A 21,877-nucleotide genomic window follows, 5' to 3' on the forward strand; every position below is an offset into this window, starting at 1 on the left:
GGAGAAACTGGAGAAAAACTGCACAAAACCGGAAAATACTGAACACAGAAGGTTCCTATTTCTCTGCTGGGAGCGGCTGATAACTGAGAACAATAGACGGCTTCATGTCCAATAGTCGGCAGCGCGTTATGAGACTTTCACTGCGTTTTTTTCTAGAATTGATTCTTATTACCTGGTTGGCGAATATGAGGGAACATCTCGTGTCATCGTTCGGATCCTGAGTGATGTGACGGATCAGCTGCAGCATTGGAGTAATGCCTGGAGACAGGAGAAAAAATAATACCGCAATACACCGCATGCATATCACTGATATACAGTGTCCACATATCACCGCCATATCCACAGAATACACACAGGCATGACCGACATCACATGCCCATAGGACTGTCATGCAATAGCAGCATTATGCTGCAAAACAGTGCCCACAATACTGCCATATGGTGCCAATATGATATTACCACTCACTGCCCATATATTACCACCATGCAGTGTCTAAACTAAGCTGCCATACACTGACCACATATTACTGTCACACAGTGCAAAAGTGATACCGCCATACACTGACCACATATTACTGCCATACAGTGCAAACATGATATTGCCATAGACTGACCACATATTACTGCCATATAGTGCAAACATGATATCGCCATACACTGACCACATATTGCTGTCATACAGTGCAAGCATAATATCGCAATACACTGACCACATATTACTGTCATACAGTGCAAACATGATATCGCCATACACTGACCACATATTACTGTCATACAGTGCAAACATGATATCGCCATACACTGACCACATATTACTGCCATACAGTGCAAACATAATATCGCCATACACTGACCACATATTACTGTCATACAGTGCAAACATAATATCGCCATACACTGACCACATATTACTGTCATACAGTGCAAACATGATATCGCCATACACTGACCACATATTGCTGTCATACAGTGCAAGCATAATATCGCCATACACTGACCACATATTACTGTCATACAGTGCAAACATGATATCACCATACACTGACCACATATTGCTGCCATACAGTGCAAACATGATATCGCCATACACTGACCACATATTGCTGTCATACAGTGCAAGCATAATATCGCAATACACTGACCACATATTACTGTCATACAGTGCAAACATGATATCACCATACACTGACCACATATTGCTGCCATACAGTGCAAACATGATATCGCCATACACTGACCACATATTGCTGCCATACAGTGCAAACATGATATCGCCATACACTGACCACATATTGCTGCCATACAGTGCAAACATGATATCGCCATACACTGACCACATATTGCTGCCATATAGTGCAAGCATAATATCGCCATACACTGACCACACATTGCTGCCATATAGTGCAAACATGATATCGCCATACACTGACCACACATTGCTGCCATATAGTGCAAGCATAATATCGCCATACACTGACCACATATTGCTGCCATATAGTGCAAGCATAATATCGCCATACACTGACCACATATTGCTGCCATACAGTGCAAACATGATATCGCCATACACTGACCACATATTGCTGCCATATAGTGTAAACATGATATCGCCATACACTGACCACATATTGCTGCCATATAGTGCAAACATGATATCGCCATACACGGACCACATATTGCTGCCATACAGTGCAAACATGATATCGCCATACACGGACCACATATTGCTGCCATACAGTGCAAACATGATATCGCCATACACTGACCACATATTGCTGCCATACAGTGTAAACATGATATCGCCATACACTGACCACATATTGCTGCCATACAGTGCAAACATGATATCGCCATACACTGACCACATATTACTGCCATATAGTGCAAACATGATATCGCCATACACTGACCACATATTGCTGCCATACAGTGCAAACATGATATCGCCATACACTGACCACATATTACTGTCATACGGTGCAAACATGATATCGCCATACACTGACCACATATTGCTGTCATACAGTGCAAACATGATATCGCCATACACTGACCACATATTACTGCCATATAGTGCAAAGTGATATCGCCATACACTGACCACATATTGCTGCCATATAGTGCAAACGTGATATCACCATACATAATACGGCAATACTGTGCCCACATAAGTGTCATACAGTGCTTACATATCGCTGCCATGCCATTCTGACATAATACCGCCATACAATGGTTATATAATACTGCTGTACATTGTCCACATAACACTGACATTCTGTGCCAAAATAATTCTGCGGTGCAGCATCCACACAATGATGCGGGACGTGCACAGAATACTGAGTGACCGCCATATAGTGCATGAGAAAAGCACACGTCAGAGTAGAGCTGTCGCTACAGCACATGCCGCTATAATGTCATCAGGCCATTGTATGTCAGTGTGCGGTGTGTCCTGCAGCCATTCCACGAGGCCTCGTCCACACACCAGCGCGTTTCACCTGTCACTCGGATTATGTCATATTACCGCCATCTAATGTACTACAACCCCCATCAGATGATGTATAATTCCTAGTACATAAGCCGCCCCTCTATATTACAGACGTCTGGTATGGATAATGGCTTAGCATTCCGGCCCCATACCAGCGCAGCTCTCCCAGCCCCCCACAGATGCAGCACTCACCCATCCCCCCCAGCCTGAACAGCACTCACCCATCCCCCCTCCAGCCTGAACAGCACTCACCCATCCCCTCCCCCCGATGCAGCACTCACCTGTGCCCCCTTTCCCGCCAATGTAGCACTCACCTGTCCCCCCTCCCCCCAGCGCAGCACTCACCTGTCCCCCCTGCCCCCAGCGCAGCACTCACCTGTCCCCCCCGCCCCCAGCGCAGCACTCACCTGTCCCCCCTGCCCCAGTGCAGCACTCACCTGTCCCCCCCCACCCCCCGATGCAGCACTCACCTGTCCCCCCTCCCCCCGGTGCAGATCTCACCTGTCCCCCCTCCCCCCAGCGCAGCACTCACCTGTCTCTCCCTCCCCCCGCTGCAGCACTCACCTGTCCCCCCTCCCCCCAGCGCAGCACTCACTTGTCCCCCCCTCCCCCCAGCGCAGCACTCACCTGTCCCCCCCTCCCCCCAGCGCAGCACTCACCTGTCCCCCCCTGCCCCCAGCGCAGCACTCACCTATCCCCCCCAACCCCCGGTGCAGCACTCACCTGTCCCCCCTCCCCCGGTGCAGCACTCACCTGTCCCCCCTGGCGCAGCACTCACCTGTCCCCCCTCCCCCCAGGTGCAGCACTCACCTGTCCCCCCTCCCCCCAGGTGCAGCACTCACCTGTCCCCCCTCCCCCCAGGCACAGCACTCACCTGTCCCCCCTCCCCCGAGCACAGCACTCACCTGTTCCCCCCTCCCCCCAGCGCAGCACTCACCTGTCCCTCCCTCCCCCGATGCAGCACTCACCTCTCCCCCCTCCCCCCAGCGCAGCACTCACCTGTCCCCCCCTCCCCCCGGCGCAGCACTCACCTGTCCCCCCTCCCCCCAGCGCAGCACTCACCTGTCCCCCCTCCCCCCAGGCGCAGCACTCACCTGTCCCCCCTCCACCGGTGCAGCACTCACCTGTCCCCCCTCCCCCCAGCGCAGCACTCACCTGTCCCCCCTCCCCCCAGGCGCAGCACTCACCTGTCCCCCCCTCCCCCCAGCGCAGCACTCACCTGTCCCACCTCCCCCCAGCGCAGCACTCACCTGTCCCCCCTCCCCCCAGCGCAGCACTCACCTGTCCCCCCTCCCCCCGGCACAGCACTCACCTGTCCCCCCTCCCCCAGCGCAGCACTCACCTGTCCCCCCAGGCGCAGCACTCACCTGTCCCCCCTTCCCCGGTGCAGCACTCACCTGTCCCCCCTCCCTCCAGGCGCAGCACTCACCTGTCCCCCCTCCCCCCAGGCGCAGCACTCACCTGTCCCCCCTCCCCCCAGCGCAGCACTCACCTGTCCCACCTCCCCCCAGCGCAGCACTCACCTGTCCCCCCTCCCCCCAGCGCAGCACTCACCTGTCCCCCCTCCCCCCAGCGCAGCACTCACCTGTCCCCCCTCCCCCCCAGCGCAGCACTCACCTGTACCCCCTCCCCCAGGCGCAGCACTCACCTGTCCCCCCTCCCCCCAGCGCAGCACTCACCTGTCACCCCATCCCCAGCACTCACCTGTCCCCCCTCCCCCTGACGCAGCACTCACCTGTCCCCCCTCCCCCCGGCGCAGCACTCACCTGTTACCCCTCCCCCCAGCGCAGCACTCACCTGTCCCCCCTCCCCCCAGCGCAGCACTCACCTGTCCCCCCCTGCCCCCAGCGCAGCACTCACCTGTCCCCCTCCCTGATGCAGCACTCACCTGTCCCCCCTCCCCCCAGGCGCAGCACTCACCTGTCCCCCCTCCCCCCAGCGCAGCACTCACCTGTCCCACCTCCCCCCAGCGCAGCACTCACCTGTCCCCCCTCCCCCCAGCGCAGCACTCACCTGTCCCCCCCTCCCCCCAGCGCAGCACTCACCTGTCCCCCCTCCCCCCAGCGCAGCACTCACCTGTCCCCCCTCCCTCCAGGCGCAGCACTCACCTGTCCCCCCTCCCCCCAGCGCAGCACTCACCTGTCCCCCCCTGCCCCCAGCGCAGCACTCACCTGTCCCCCCCGATGCAGCACTCACCTGTCCCCCCTCCCCCGGTGCAGCACTCACCTGTCCCCCCTCCCCCTGGTGCAGCACTCACCTGTACCCCCTCCCCCAGGTGCAGCACTCACCTGTCCCCCCTCCCCCCAGGCGCAGCACTCACCTGTCCCCCCTCCCCCCAGCGCAGCACTCACCTGTCCCCCCTCCCCCTCAGCGCAGCACTCACCTGTCCCCCCCTCCCCCCAGCGCAGCACTCACCTGTTCCCCCCTCCCCCCAGCGCAGCACTCACTTGTCCCCCCTTCCCCAAGCACAGCACTCACCTGTCCCCCCCTCCCCCCAGCGCAGCACTCACCTGTCCCCCCCGATGCAGCACTCACCTGTCCCCCCTCCCCCGGTGCAGCACTCACCTGTCCCCCTCCCCCTGGTGCAGCACTCACCTGTACCCCCTCCCCCAGGTGCAGCACTCACCTGTCCCCCCTCCCCCCAGGCGCAGCACTCACCTGTCCCCCCTCCCCCCAGCGCAGCACTCACCTGTCCCCCCTCCCCCCCAGCGCAGCACTCACCTGTCCCCCCCTCCCCCCAGCGCAGCACTCACCTGTTCCCCCCTCCCCCCAGCGCAGCACTCACTTGTCCCCCCTTCCCCAAGCACAGCACTCACCTGTCCCCCCCTCCCCCCAGCGCAGCACTCACCTGTCCCCCCCTGCCCCCAGCGCAGCACTCACCTATCCCCCCCAACCCCCGATGCAGCACTCACCTGTCCCCCCTCCCCCGGTGCAGCACTCACCTGTCCCCCCTGGCGCAGCACTCACCTGTCCCCCCTCCCCCCAGGTGCAGCACTCACCTGTCCCCCCTCCCCCCAGGTGCAGCACTCACCTGTCCCCCCTCCCCCCAGGCACAGCACTCACCTGTCCCCCCTCCCCTGAGCACAGCACTCACCTGTTCCCCCCTCCCCCCAGCGCAGCACTCACCTGTCCCTCCCTCCCCCGATGCAGCACTCACCTGTCCCCCCTCCCCCCAGCGCAGCACTCACCTGTCCCCCCCTCCCCCCGGCGCAGCACTCACCTGTCCCCCTCCCCCCGGCGCAGCACTCACCTGTCCCCCCTCCCCCCAGGCGCAGCACTCACCTGTCCCCCCTCCACCGGTGCAGCACTCACCTGTCCCCCCTCCCCCCAGCGCAGCACTCACCTGTCCCCCCTCCCCCCAGGCGCAGCACTCACCTGTCCCCCCTCCCCCCAGCACAGCACTCACCTGTCCCACCTCCCCCCAGCGCAGCACTCACCTGTCCCCCCTCCCCCCAGCGCAGCACTCACCTGTCCCCCCTCACCCCAGCGCAGCACTCACCTGTCCCCCCTCCCCCGAGCACAGCACTCACCTGTTCCCCCTCCTCCCAGCGCAGCACTCAACTGTCCCTCCCTCCCCCGATGCAGCACTCATCTATCCCCCCTCCCCCCAGCGCAGCACTCACCTGTCCCCCCCTCCCCCCGGCACAGCACTCACCTGTCCCCCCTCCCCCCGGCGCAGCACTCACCTGTCCCCCCAGGCGCAGCACTCACCTGTCCCCCCTCCCCCGGTGCAGCACTCACCTGTCCCCCCTCCCCCCAGGCGCAGCACTCACCTGTCCCCCCTCCCCCCAGGCGCAGCACTCACCTGTCCCCCCTCCCCCCAGCGCAGCACTCACCTGTCCCACCTCCCCCCAGCGCAGCACTCACCTGTCCCCCCTCCCCCCAGCGCAGCACTCACCTGTCCCCCCCTCCCCCCAGCGCAGCACTCACCTGTCCCCCCTCCCCCCCAGCGCAGCACTCACCTGTACCCCCTCCCCCCAGGCGCAGCACTCACCTGTCCCCCCTCCCCCCAGCGCAGCACTCACCTGTCACCCCCTCCCCAGCACTCACCTGTCCCCCCTCCCCCCGGCGCAGCACTCACCTGTCCCCCCTTCCCCCGGCGCAGCACTCACCTGTTCCCCCTCCCCCCAGCGCAGCACTCACCTGTCCCCCCTCCACCCAGCTCAGCACTCACCTGTCCCCCCCTGCCCCCAGCGCAGCACTCACCTGTCCCCCCTCCCCCCAGGCGCAGCACTCACCTGTCCCCCCTCCACCAAGCGCAGCACTCACCTGTTCCCCCCTCCCCCCAGTGCAGCACTCACCTGTCCCCCCCTCCCCCGATGCAGCACTCACCTGTCCCCCCTCCCCCCAGCGCAGCACTCACCTGTCCCACCTCCCCCCAGCGCAGCACTCACCTGTCCCCCCTCCCCCCAGCGCAGCACTCACCTGTCCCCCCTCCCCCCAGCGCAGCACTCACCTGTCCCACCTCCCCCCAGCGCAGCACTCACCTGTCCCCCCTCCCCCCAGCGCAGCACTCACCTGTCCCCCCTCCCCCCAGGCGCAGCACTCACCTGTCCCCCCTCCACCAAGCGCAGCACTCACCTGTTCCCCCCTCCCCCCAGTGCAGCACTCACCTGTCCCCCCCTCCCCCGATGCAGCACTCACCTGTCCCCCCTCCCCCCAGCGCAGCACTCACCTGTCCCACCTCCCCCCAGCGCAGCACTCACCTGTCCCCCCTCCCCCCAGCGCAGCACTCACCTGTCCCCCTCTCCCCCCAGCGCAGCACTCACCTGTCCCCCCTCCCCCGAGCACAGCACTCACCTGTTCCCCCCTCCTCCCAGCGCAGCACTCACCTGTCCCTCCCTCCCCCGATGCAGCACTCACCTGTCCCCCCTCCCCCCGGCGCAGCACTCACCTGTCCCCCTCTTCCCCCGGCACAGCACTCACCTGTCCCACCTCCCCCCAGCGCAGCACTCACCTGTCCCACCTCCCCCCAGCGCAGCACTCACCTGTCCCCCCTCCCCCCAGCGCAGCACTCACCTGTCCCCCCTCCCCCCAGGCGCAGCACTCACCTGTCCCCCCTCCACTAAGCGCAGCACTCACCTGTTCCCCCCTCCCCCCAGTGCAGCACTCACCTCTCCCCCCCTCCCCCGATGCAGCACTCACCTGTCCCCCCTCCCCCCAGCGCAGCACTCACCTGTCCCACCTCCCCCCAGCGCAGCACTCACCTGTCCCCCCTCCCCCCAGCGCAGCACTCACCTGTCCCCCTCTCCCCCCAGCGCAGCACTCACCTGTCCCCCCTCCCCCGAGCACAGCACTCACCTGTTCCCCCCTCCTCCCAGCGCAGCACTCACCTGTCCCTCCCTCCCCCGATGCAGCACTCACCTGTCCCCCCTCCCCCCAGCGCAGCACTCACCTGTCCCCCTCTCCCCCCGGCACAGCACTCACCTGTCCCCCCTCCCCCCGGCGCAGCACTCACCTGTCCCCCCAGGCGCAGCACTCACCAGTCCCCCCTCCCCCGGTGCAGCACTCACCTGTCCCCCCTCCCCCCAGGCGCAGCACTCACCTGTCCCCCCTCCCCCCAGGCGCAGCACTCACCTGTCCCACCTCCCCCCAGCGCAGCACTCACCTGTCCCCCCTCCACCCAGCGCAGCACTCACCTGTCCCGCCTTCCCCCAGCGCAGCACTCACCTGTCCCCCCTCCCCCCAGCGCAGCACTCACCTGTCCCCCCTCCCCCCAGGCGCAGCACTCACCTGTCCCCCCTCCCCCCAGCGCAGCACTCACCTGTCCCCCCTCCCCCCAGGCGCAGCACTCACCTGTCCCCCCTCCCCCCAGCGCAGCACTCACCTGTCACCCCCTCCCCAGCACTCACCTGTCCCCCTCCCCTTGGCGCAGCACTCACCTGTCCCCCCTCCCCCCGGCGCAGCACTCACCTGTTCCCCCTCCCCCAGCGCAGCACTCACCTGTCCCCCCTCCCCCCAGCGCAGCACTCACCTGTCCCCCCCGATGCAGCACTCACCTGTCCCCCCTCCCCCGATGCAGCACTCACCTGTCCCCCCTCCCCCGGTGCAGCACTCACCTGTCCCCCCTCCCCTTGGTGCAGCACTCACCTGTCCCCCCCGATACAGCACTCACCTGTCCCCCTCACCCGGTGCAGCACTCACCTGTCCCCCCTCCCCTTGGTGCAGCACTCACCTGTCCCCCCTCCCCCCAGTTGCAGCACTCACCTGTCCCCCCTCCCCCCAGGCGCAGCACTCACCTGTCCCCCCTCCCCCCAGGCGCAGCACTCACCTGTCCCCCCTCCCCCCAGCGCAGCACTCACCTGTCCCCCCCTCCCCCAGCGCAGCACTCACCTGTCCCCCCTCCCCCCAGCGCAGCACTCACCTGTCCCCCCTCCCCCCAGCGCAGCACTCACCTGTCCCCCCTCCCCCCAGCGCAGCACTCACCTGTCCCCCCTCCCCCAAGCGCAGCACTCACCTGTTCCCCCCTCCCCCCAGTGCAGCACTCACCTGTCCCTCCCTCCCCCGATGCAGCACTCACCTGTCCCCCCTCCCCCCAGCGCAGCACTCACCTGTCCCACCTCCCCCCAGCGCAGCACTCATCTGTCCCCCCCTCCCCCCAGGTGCAGCACTCACCTGTCCCCCCTCCCCCCAGGTGCAGCACTCACCTGTCCCCCCTCCCCCCAGGCGCAGCACTCACCTGTCCCCCTTACCCCAAGCGCAGCACTCACCTGTTCCCCCCTCCCCCCAGTGCAGCACTCACCTGTCCCTCCCTCCCCCGATGCAGCACTCACCTGTCCCCCCCTCCCCCCAGCGCAGCACTCACCTGTCCCCCCCTTCCCCAGCGCAGCACTCACCTGTCCCCCCTCCCCCCAGCACAGCACTCACCTGTCCCCCCCTCCCCCCAGCGCAGCACTCACCTGTCCCCCCCTCCCCCCAGCGCAGCACTCACCTGTCCCCCCTCCCCCCAGCGCAGCACTCACCTGTCCCCCCTCCCCCAGCGCAGCACTCACCTGTCCCCCCCTCCCCCCAGCGCAGCACTCACCTGTCCCCCCTCCCCCCAGCGCAGCACTCCTGTCCCCCTCCCCCCAGCGCAGCACTCACCTGTCCCCCCTCCCCCCAGCGCAGCACTCACCTGTCCCCCCTCCCCCCAGCGCAGCACTCACCTGTCCCCCCCGCCAGCATCCCCAGGTGCTTAGTGGACTTAGTCTGAGGCTCCGACTTCTTATCCGGTCTGATGGCGAATTTACCTGAAAGTAAAGAGGAAATGAGTCCGGCCCCGGAGCCGTCATAGCGGATGCTGGGAGGGATGTAGGAACGAGCCATACTGGGAGTTGTAGTCCGTCGCAGAGCTGTGGAATAGGAAATCGCTTATACGGCAATTCCTGGTGAGTGAAGACTCTGTGGATCCCAACGTGTTGGAGTCTTCCTACAATTAGGGAATTGTCATGTAAGCGATTGCCTGTCAGTCACCGGACGGGGCGGAGCACGCACCCTTTCCCTTGTAGACCAGAAGACCATTGGGGCCACGGAAATCCACGGTGTCCCCGATCTTTAGGCCGTCCAAATACTGGGACATTTTCCCCCCATCCGGGAATTTTGGGTGCACTTTTTTGTAGTAAACCTGGGGAGCAGAAAAGGACGAATTATTATAGGTTTATTATGTCCCCCACAATGCAGAGCACAGCCCCCCGCAGACCCCGAACCAGCAGGACATCAGCTGAAGCTGCTATTTGTCTCCAATCACATCCAGAGCTGCACTCACAGTTCTGCTCATTGTCTCTCTCTACAAACAGCGCCCCCTTCAGGTTCAGTGTCTGCATGCAGCGTGCGCTGTGCATTGTGGGAGATGATAAAGTGCATTCTACATTACCCACAATGCACTGCAGACCCCTATACGCATGCTTCTGTCCCATGCAGCAATACTTTACCTTTACAACAAGGTCCACGTGACCTTTCACCTCATCGCTGGACACGGGGGTGTACGCCCGGACCACCAAGCTGCCATTCACTTTTGCTGACAGATAAACGTGTTGCCCTGTGTGGTAAAGTCGGTACAGTTATAGGGAAACATGGCGCAGCGCCCTCACCAGCCGCAGTACCACACACGGCCTGCACACCGTGGAGGCGCTGCTCTCGGCAGCCATGTTTGTTAGTCCTCACCTATAGGAAGCCCCAGGATGTGTTCGGACGACGGGAGGCCAAACCTGAATCTCTTGGTGTCATGGCTGATTTCCTGAAAATAGAGAATAGATCGAATTCTCCTCCGGTGACGCTGGACGTCAGAGCGCTGCATGACTAGCAACTCCCTAAATACCAATAGTCCTACATCCCTGCCCTTACAAAACGGGGAGAGCGCCCGACGCCAAGAGATCCTCCACTAATCAGGTGACGTCATCAGTGGCTCAGCGATGTCATCAGTGGCTCAGCGATGTCATCAGTGGCTCAGCGATGTCATCAGTGGCTCAGCGATGTCATCAGTGGCTCAGCGATGTCATCAGTGGCTCAGCGATGTCATCAGTGGCTCGGTGATGTCATCAGTGGTTTGGCGATGTCATCAGTGGTTTGGTGATGTCATCAGTGGCTCAGTGATGTCATCAGTGGTTCGCTGATATCATCAGTGGCTTGGTGATGTCATCAGTGGTTCTGTGAAGTCATCGGTGGCTCAGTGATGTGCTCAGTGATGTCATCAGTGGCTCGGTGATGTCATCAGTGGCTCAGTAATGTCATCAGTGGTTTGGTGACGTCATCAGTGGCTCAGTGATGTCATCAGTGGTTTGGCAAAGTAATCAGTGGTTTGGTGATGTCATCAGTGGCTCAGCGATGTCATCAGTGGCTCGGTGATGTCATCAGTGGTTTGGTGATGTCATCAGTGGCTCAGTGATGTCATCAGTGGCTCGGTGATGTCATCAGTGGCTTGTCGATGTCATCAGTGGCTCAGTGATGTCATCAGTGGCTCGGTGATGTCATCAGTGGCTCAGTGAGGTCATCAGTGGCTCAGTGATGTCATCAGTGGTTCGTGATGTCATCAGTGGCTCAGCAATGTCATCAGTGGCTCAGTGATGTAATAAGTGGCTTGGTGATGTCATCAGGGGTCACTTGACCCTGTTCCTACTGAGCCAGTGATTGCAGCATGACCAGGGCTGCCCATCTATCCTTCCCAGGGTGCACTGCAGCTGGACTCCCGTGAAGATTTGGCAAATCTCCCAGCACTTCTGGAAGGTCTCAGATGAAGCCTTGGTGCGAAACGCACAACAAAGGGGGCACAACACGGTGTGGGAGGCGCAGGGACTGTAGACGGGGGTCACAGTGATGGCAGATTTTTATGGCATAGTTGGCGGTACGTGATTCCAGGGCCTGTATACCAGGGGCAGAACGTGGCGCACTGTGGGGACCGCGGGGCCCCCGCCACCAGTCATCCTCATCGCCACCAGTCATCCTCACACTGCACTACCTGCTTGTCGATCAGCGGCAACGGATACTTGGTGTTCGGATCCAGGAGGGTGACCGCTGCTTTCTTCTGCTGAGATCCTAAGGATCGGATGAGGAATAATAAAAGGGTGACGCCAACCACGGCAAGCGCGACCACCACACCGGTTTCCTGAAAAACAAGAGGAGCGAAGCGCGTCACTGTGCAGCCATCATGTCAGCACTGAGGACGCAGCGTCCCGCTCTTCTATCTGTACCGTATAATACGGACACACAGCGGCATCTGCCATCGGCGTCTACACGGACCAGGAACGTACTAGTGTGAACGTGATTTTATGCCGCCATCTGTGCCCCCGGGGGCTGTGCCATATTCACTGTTTACCGGGAGAAACTCAGAAACCGCAGACTACAAAACCAGAGGTGCAGAGCAAAAAAGGTGTGCACTGTATAGCAGTATTATTATTAATAATAATCTTTATATAGCGCCAACATATTCCGCAGCGCTTTACTCATGGTATATCATGTGTTACACAGTGACCGTCATATGTGAGCAAGGGACACGGACGACACAGTATGGGCCTGTGTCAGTATAGCGGTATTTCTGCACCATACACGGTGCATTTCTATAATAACCAGACAATACAATACTGAGGATCAGTCCCAGTGACCCCCACAACCCACCTCACTTTAGAAATTGAAATCAATGAACAGATTTGTTAGATGTGTTGGGCAGCTATGTCTGTTTTTCCTGACCTTCCCATAGGTGGCGGGAGTCATACAGATGACTTACCCAGAAGTTAGCACTCAGGCAGCATGATGGCTCAGTGGTTAGCACTGCTGGTGTCCTGGGATCAACTCTGACTGAGGACAGTGAGATTCCTCCTCTCAGGTGTATTTTAGAAATTGCAGTCAGTGATTGTAATGAGACCTACTCTGTTTTTTTTCTGATCTTCCCATAAATGCTGAGAGTCCTATTAATGATCTGGCGAGAAATAAACTCTCAGCAGCACAGTGGCTCAGTGGTTACCTCCATTGCCATCCTACACTTGGGTCCTTAGTTCAATTCTGACTGAGGTCAATGAGATTCCTCCTCTCAGACACATCTTAGAAAATGAAATCAGAGACCTCAAATGAAACCTGATCTTCCTTTTCATGATCGGTCGGTGGACACTGATAGACATATTGATGACCTAGCGATCCGGTAAAGCTAGGGTGGCTCAGTGGTTAGCACGATTACCTTTCAGCACTTGGGTCCTTAGTTCATTTCTGGCTGAGGTCGCAGTAATTCTACCTCTCAGTTGTGATTTAGAAATTGCAAAAATGACCTGCTCTGGTTTTTCCTGATTTTCTCGTACGTGCTGGTAGTAATATCAATGACTTTGCCGAAGGTTATCTCCTGAGCAGCACGGTGGCCCAGTGGAAAGCACTGGTGCTCTGCAGCATGGGAGTCCAGGGTTCTAATCCCACCATGGATGACATCTGCAAGGAGTTTGTAGGTTCTCCCTGTGCCCAGGTGGGCGGCCACCCATGCTCCAGACATACAGGTAGGGGCCAGTGATGGACGTGCTGCTCGGAAGATATCGTTGGGCAAAGTCATTGCTATCACTACCATGGGCATTCCTTCCCAGCTTACCATAGTTATACCAAGCAATCCCGTCCTACAAATGCATATGTACGATGCCATATACAGAGCGCTGGGCCCTGCGGCCGCCTGTCACGATATACAGAGAAGGAAGACAGTGGGAACCGCTAAATTAAATTTGTGTAATATCCACGGTGCTACAGTTGTACCCAAAAGCAGTAAATGTATAAAAAGAAGAAAAAAAGAAGGTACAAACATAGTGCACTCAATCGGTAGCAAGATAGAAAATAGCTTTATTGATAACAAAAGAAAGTGCACATAACATACATAATAAGAACAAAACACTTCAAACAAATACAAGGAATCAAAGTCGCATATGGCGCCAAGATACAGTCTAACAAGATAGAGATGCTACGTGATGATGCTTTATAATTAAATATCGGATGAAGGCATACTATCCCATAATTAATACAAGACATAAGCCGTTATTATATAGTTATGAATATTATACAGGAGTAAAGAATAGATTATATATAGTGTAAATCAGCAGGGTCATAGGCTACTTACAAAATAATTATCTGAATCCTGATCATTACATGCAATGCCAATATAGCAAGTGTCACCCAGAGGTTATGGTGATATAATTAGATAAATAAAATAAAAGATAATATAAACTCACCAAATCTTCAATGGAAGGCAGCATGAATGATCCCCACCATCCCTACATGTATCACTATCAACTGTAGCTTCGTCAGGGGAAGATTCTTTTGTTATCAATAAAGCTATTTTCTATATTGCTACCAGTTAAGTGCACTATTTTTGTATTGCCTGTCACGATATGTAGCGACCCCACAGGAGGTAGCTCAACGGACGGCACAACACACACACACACAAAATGGGATGGAAATGGGAAGAGGAAGGCCCTACTGATAGGGAAATGGGGGATGGACACCTCCTGCTCAAACCTGAGACTGACCCTGCACTCCCCTAACGCCCTAAGTGGGTCCTTCCCCCCACCACTATCAGGAACCTCATCCCCTATTGTCCGGCAAGTGCATTAGCCTCATCACTGCAGATGGAACGACACAGGGAACAGTGACAAACACAAGACAGACTAGGACAAAAACTCTAAACTTAGTTTAATAGCCTTCTCTGCTGCAAAACACTGCACAGCAGAAGAAAGGCACCCCAACCACAAATCCAGCTGAAACACCACAGCAGCCATAGAGCTCCTTCCTCCAGGCTTGGTCATTATAGAATGCTCTATCACCGACAGTCAGCAGATGCATCAGGTGACTATGTAAAGGAAGGTGGGAGTGGTCACCACCCACATCAGCTGACCTAACCACTCTGCAGTTCAGCAGGGTTTCAGCAAAGGAAACTGACATTAACCCCTGCTGGCCCTGAAAGGAAAAAGGCTCCATTTAAATCAAAGTGGAACCAGAGCTGCTACAAATCCAAAAATGAGTTATCCTCGCACTGGGTCAGTGGACGGTTCACCACCGTGTCCGGCCGGTCCCAGATCTTTATTCTGCAGTGCAGGTTTTGCATGTGAGCTGCGGTTATATACTACATAGTGTTATAGTAGATAATTTTCTGGACTGCAGGACAGTATAGATCTCAACTTCGTATAAATATCACATCTCAAAAATACATTGTCTACATTTAGATTGTTGATAATTGTTATCATTGCTACACCCAGAAACCCCTCTAACCTTATTAATATTCCCTGCATGCCTTCTGTCTCTTTCAATTGTGCCCTTTGGAATTCTCGCTCTGTGTGTAATAAACTCTCCTTCATTCATGACTTCTTCCTTTCTAATTCTCTTAATCTCCTGGCTCTTACTGAAACCTGGATCCAGCAGTCAGACACCACTGCTGCTGCTGCTGCTCTTTCATATGGTGGACTACACTTTTCTCATACCCCAAGGTCAGACAACAGAGCAGGTGGAGGCGTTGGTCTGCTCCTTTCACCCAAATGTACTTTCCAAGTTATCCCCCAAGTACCCTCACTTGTCTTCCCTTCCTTTGAGGTCCATGTGGTCAGACTCTACGTCCCCTTCTCCATGCGAGTGGCGGTGGTGTATCGTCCTCCCGGCCCCTCTCATCAGTTCCTGGATCACTTTGCCACCTGGCTTCCACACTTTCTCTCCTGTGACACCCCCACCCTTATCATGGGTGATTTCAACATCCCCATTGCCTCTCCCCTCTCCCCATCTGCTTCTCACCTTTTATCTCTATCCTCCTCTTTTGGCCTCTCGCAGCATACTAACTCTCCAACACATGAAGATGGAAACTCCCTTGACTTGGTCTTCTCCCGACTTTGCTCAGTGGATGATTTCACAAACTCCCCTCTCCCGCTCTCTGACCACAACCTTCTTTCATTCTCTATCAAGAACTGCCATCCCGCTCAGGTCACCCCCACTTTCCACACTTATAGAAACATACAGGCCATTAACACCCAGAAACTTATGAAGAACTTGCAGTCCTCATTGGCCCCAATCTCCTCCATCTCATGTCCTGATTCTGCATTGAAGCATTACAATGAAACCCTGCAAAGTGCTCTGGATGAAGCTGCTCCTCCTATACATAAAACAACTCGGCACAGACGGCAACAACCGTGGCACACGCTGCAAACACGTTTCCTGCAGCGGTGCTCCAGGTGCGCAGAACGTCTGTGGAGAAAATCTAATCTACCCGAAGATTTCATCCATTATAAGTTCATGCTAAAGACATACAATTCTGCCCTTCACCTCTCCAAACAAACCTACTTCAACACCCTCATCACCTCCCTGTCCAATAACCCTAAACGTCTCTTTGACACGTTCCAGTCCCTACTCAACCCAAGAGAGCAGGCCCCAACCACGGATCTCCGTGCTGACGATCTGGCCAATTACTTCAAAGAAAAAATTGACCACATTCGACAGGAAATCATCTCCCAATCTCTTCATACCATGCACTGTCCTCCCTCCCCCACTGCATCTAGTTCACTCTCTGACTTTGAAGCAGTTACAGAAGAAGTAAGCAGGCTCCTTGCATCTTCTCGCCCGACCACTTGCACCAGTGACCCCATTCCATCACATCTCCTCCAGTCCCTTTCCCCGGCTGTCACCTCTCACCTAACAAAAATATTCAACCTTTCCCTCACTTCCGGTATTTTTCCCTCCTCATTTAAGCATGCCATCATACATCCATTACTTAAAAAACCATCCCTCGATCAAAACTGTGCCGCTAATTATAGACCTGTCTCTAATCTTCCCTTCATCTCTAAACTCCTCGAATGCCTGGTCCACTCCCGTCTTACCCGCTATCTCTCAGATAACTCTCTTCTCGACCCTCTTCAATCTGGTTTCCGCTCTTTACACTCTACTGAAACTGCCCTCACTAAAGTCTCTAATGACCTACTAACAGCTAAATCTAATGGTCACTACTCCATGCTAATTCTCTTGGATCTCTCTGCAGCATTCGACACTGTGGATCATCAGCTCCTCCTCACTATGCTCCGCTCCATCGGCCTCAAGGACACCGTTCTCTCCTGGTTCTCCTCCTATCTCTCTGACCGATCCTTCACTGTATGTTTTGCTGGTTCCTCCTCCTCTCACCTTCCCCTTACTGTTGGGGTTCCTCAAGGATCAGTCCTAGGCCCCCTACTCTTCTCGTTGTATACTGCCCCTATTGGACAAACAATCAGTAGATTTGGTTTCCAGTACCATCTCTATGCTGACGACACCCAATTATACACTTCGGCTCCCGATATCACACCGACCTTTTTAGAAAACACCAGTGATTGTCTTACCGCTGTCTCTAACATCATGTCCTCCCTCTATCTGAAACTAAACCTGTCAAAAACTGAACTCCTCGTGTTCTCTCCCTCTACTAACCTACCTTTGCCTGACATTGCCATCTCCGTGTGCGGTTCCACCATTACTCCAAAGCAACATGCCCGCTGCCTTGGGGTCATCCTTGATTCTGACCTTTCATTCACCCCCTACATCCGATCACTGGCTCGCTCTTCTTACCTGCATCTCAAAAACATTTCTAGAATTCGCCATTTTCTTACTTTCGACTCTGCAAAAACTCTTACTGTTTCACTTATTCATTCTCGTCTGGACTATTGTAACTCTCTACTAATTGGCCTCCCTCTTGCAAAACTCTCCCCGCTCCAATCTGTCCTGAATGCTGCAGCCAGGATCATATTCCTCACCAACCGTTACACCGATGCCTCTACCTTGTGCCAGTCATTACACTGGTTACCCATCCACTCCAGAATCCAGTACAAAACTACTACCCTCATCCACAAAGCACTCCATGGCTCAGCACCACCCTACATCTCCTCCCTGGTATCAGTCTACCACCCTACCCGTGCCCTCCGCTCCGCTAATGACCTCAGGTTAGCATCCTCAATAATCAGAACCTCCCACTCCCGTCTCCAAGACTTTACACGTGCTGCGCCGATTTTTTGGAATGCACTACCTAGGTTAATACGATTAATCCCCAATCCCCACAGTTTTAAGCGTACCCTAAAAACTCATTTGTTCAGACTGGCCTACCGCCTCAATGCATTAACCTAACGATCCCTGTGTGGCCTATTTATAATAAAAAAAAAAAAGGTTCCTCGCATCATGTTCTCATACACTTTATGCAGTATTAGCCCTCTGTGTCTGTACTGCTACATACTGGTTCATGCAGCTTTACATGAACACCCGAGCCTTACACTATGGCCGGTCCGAATAACTAAAGCAATTGTTACCATCCACCTCTCGTGTCTCCCCTTTTCCTCATAGTTTGTAAGCTTGCGAGCAGCAGGGCCCTCACTCCTCCTGGTATCTGTTTTGAACTGTATTTCTGTTATGCTGTAATGTCTATTGTCTGTACAAGTCCCCTCTATAATTTGTAAAGCGCTGCGGAATATGTTGGCGCTATATAAATAAAAATTATTATTATTATATTATTATTATTATTATCATTGTGCAAAGAGGAGAAGATCACATCATCTGCATGACCGACTCCAGGAGGAGCAAAAACTACAGAGAAGAAAAATCAGAAGATTCACCATAAACCAGTATGTGGCGGTACAAACAACGAGAGACAATGTAGCTTCATTCTTCACTCAGGGCTATTGTCACTAATGGATGATGAGAAATGGATGAACATCCAGCCAGAAAGAGGAGAACCACAAGAGTCAGTGTCATTATCATAGATCCCAGGAATCAGTGTGTAATTATTCTGCTCCGTAATTGTCAGCATCATTACTCCCTATTCAAGGTATCAGTGTCATTACCCTGTACCCAAAGTGTCAGTGTCATTACCCTGGACCCAAAGTGTCAGTGTCATTACCCTGGACCCAAAGTGCTAGTGTCATTACCCTGGACCCAAAGTGCTAGTGTCATTACCCTGGACCCAAAGTGTCAGTGTCATTACCCTGTACCCAAAGTGTCAGTGTCATTACCCTGTACCCAAAGTGTCAGTGTCATTACCCTGGACCCAAAGTGTCAGTGTCATTACCCTGGACCCAAAGTGTCAGTGTCATTACCCTGGACCCAAAGTGCTAGTGTCATTACCCTGGACCCAAAGTGTCAGTGTCATTACCCTGGACCCAAAGTGTCAGTGTCATTACCCTGGACCCAAAGTGCTAGTGTCATTACCCTGGACCAAAAGTGCTAGTGTCATTACCCTGGACCCAAAGTGTCAGTGTCATTACCCTGTACCCCAAGTGTCAGTGTCATTACCCTGTACACAAAGTGTCAGTGTCATTACCCTGTACACAAAGTGTCAGTGTCATTACCCTGTACACAAAGAATCAGTGACATTACCCTGTACCCCAAGTGTCAGTGTCATTACCCTGTACCCCAAGTGTCAGTGTCATTACCCTGTACACAAAGTGTCAGTGTCATTACCCTGTACCCAAAGAATCAGTGATATTACCCTGTACCCCAAGTGTCAGTGTCATTACCCTGTACCCAAAGAATCAGTGTCATTACCGTGTACCCAAAGTGTCAGTGTCATTACCCTGTACCCAAAGAATCAGTGTCATTACCGTGTACCCAAAGTGTCAGTGTCATTACCCTGGACCCAAAGTGCTAGTGTCATTACCCTGGACCCAAAGTCTCAGTGTCATTACTCTGGACCCAAAGTGTTAGTGTCAATATGCTGTAACCCAAGTGTCAGTGTCATTATGTACTGTTCGGAGGAGGGAAAATGAAGCAAGCACTGAAAGGAACACCCTGCCTACAGTGAAGCATGACAGGGGGCTTGGGCATGTCTACAGTGAAGCATAGTGGGAGCTTAGTGATTCCTACAGTGATGCATAGTGGTGGCTTGGTGATGCTTATAGTGCAGCACTGTTGCATTTGCCGGGTAAAACAATGGATGTTGCCAACTAGTACAGTGGCTCAGTGGTTAGCACTGGAGTGATTGGTTCAACTCTGACCAACAATAATGAGATTCCGCCTCTCAGGTACACTTCAGAAATTAAAATCAATTAACTGATTTGATGCCTTGGGCATGTAGCTTTCTCTTTCATGATCTTGCCATTGCTGCTGCTAGTCATATTGATAACCTACCTATAAATAATCTTCTGGGCAGCATGGTGGCTCAGTTGTTAGTAATGTTGTTGAAGTCATGGGTTCACCTCGGACAGAGCACGCTGAGATTCCACCTCTCAGGCACACTTTAAAAATTGAAGTGATTGGCTGCAATGGGAACTACAGTAGTTTCTCTCTTCACATAGGCGATGGAGTCATTTTTATGACTTAGTGAGTAAACAGCTTCTGGACAGCACGGTGGCTGGGTGGTTATGTTGGCAGTGGATTAATCTGTGTACAGTCCAGCTGTTCAACAGTGAAGATAGATTTATTCATGAACAAAGATAACGCAGCTTACAACTGGTATTTCTTACAGCTTGGGATCTCAGCATCTCGTCTGCCAGCTTGTAAAGTGAAAGCAGAACGTGCTCCAGCTACACACAGTGTGAGCAGCGGGAACGTCCTGGATTACTGACAATATATAACACTATTGTTGGAGACAGCGACTCGTGCACCAATAAACAGTAGGACATTGTAGCTGGAATATGCAATAATAAACATTATTCCCACAGGTCGGCGTTGGAGGTTTCCATCGCTCGGGTTATTGGTTCAAATCTAACCAAGGACAAGCATTTTCCAGTGAGTTACGTTCTTTGCTGGAGGATTTTTCTGTAACATGATCCCGATAGTCAATAATTCGCTAAAGCCAACATGTTAATCCCCGTTATACGTGCAAACAGTGAAATCATGCACCTGCCCCGCGCCCCAGGCTTTATAATGGGCTATCCCAGAACCTGCAGCCACCGACCCTCCCAGGGCCGGACACCACCTCACCCGCTGCATGGGGCTAATGGACGCTCAGCCCTCCCTCTATACATCAGACCAGGAACCCCCCCCCCCATCCCCCGGAGCCATGAATGGAGATACTATACAGGTGTAGCAGAGCCGAGCCGGTCATGGGGTGTAGTGTCAGACAAGGAGGAGGCGTCCAGGCGACGGGATCGCTCAGGTCACTGCGATATCGGAGGCAGAACCGTATTCACACTACGACCTGCTACACCAAGAAAAGCAAACGGAGAGGGCGGACGGAGAGATGGATGGAATAGATAGATAGATAGATAATAATATAGATAAATAGATAATAGATAATAAATAGATAATTAGTGGATAATAGATACAGAACATGTCAGTGCTGTTTGGCTATTTCAGCTGTATCACTAATAGACACTTTGTATCAATATTTCCACCTTTGTTACATTGTGTTGATCCTCTGCTTCTATTAACCCTCCGATGGCCGCAGCTCAGAGTCCTGTGCATCCAGACAATGTAAATCCATGTCTCCAAAGGTGTGATTAATTCTGCAACCTGCCCCAGCAGCAGAGGAGCCCTGCACTTACCATGATGGGACTTACCATGATGGGACTTACCATGATGGGACTTACCATGATGGGACTTACCATGATGGGACTTACCATGATGGGACTTACCATGATGGGACTTACCATGATGGGACTTACCATGATGGGACTTACCATGATGGGACTTACCATGATGGGACTTACCATGATGGGACTTACCATGATGGGACTTACCATGATGGGAGCTCTGCTTCCTGCTGTGGAGGGCAGCAGACAGCTCCTGATATCAGAGGTGCCTCCTCCCTCCAGGCCAGGATCCTCCTCCCTCCAGGCCAGGATCCTCCTCCTGCCCAGGGGCCAATGCCGGGGGAGGGGAGAGGAGGCTGCAGGTGTGATGATGATGATGCATGCTGGAACTTGTGGTGCCACAGGTACAGAGCTGAAATACACCAATGCTCACTCTGCTGACACTTCGTGATGTATTTGAGGTCCATGTTAGGACTTGTGAGTGTGTGCATGAT

General features: G+C 54.9%; 1 protein-coding gene across 1 annotated transcript in view; it reads right to left on the reverse strand.

Moving 5' to 3' along the window:
- LOC138649668 (NADH-cytochrome b5 reductase 2) overlaps nt 1-21,669 on the reverse strand; it is a 28,086-nt gene extending 6,417 nt beyond the window's left edge. The window contains exons 1-7 of the mRNA XM_069740259.1: nt 21,591-21,669; nt 11,918-12,064; nt 10,627-10,699; nt 10,395-10,501; nt 9,958-10,087; nt 9,630-9,713; nt 173-258 (exon numbers count right to left, since the gene is read on the reverse strand). Coding sequence (XP_069596360.1) covers nt 173-258; nt 9,630-9,713; nt 9,958-10,087; nt 10,395-10,501; nt 10,627-10,699; nt 11,918-12,064; nt 21,591-21,593 — 630 coding nt within the window. The 5' untranslated portion in view covers nt 21,594-21,669. The remainder of the gene's footprint in view (nt 1-172; nt 259-9,629; nt 9,714-9,957; nt 10,088-10,394; nt 10,502-10,626; nt 10,700-11,917; nt 12,065-21,590) is intronic.
- Between the last annotated feature and the right edge of the window lie 208 nt (nt 21,670-21,877).

Source organism: Ranitomeya imitator, chromosome 9 (assembly GCF_032444005.1).
Source record: "Ranitomeya imitator isolate aRanImi1 chromosome 9, aRanImi1.pri, whole genome shotgun sequence".
In the NCBI taxonomy this organism is placed as follows: Eukaryota; Metazoa; Chordata; class Amphibia; order Anura; family Dendrobatidae; genus Ranitomeya; species Ranitomeya imitator.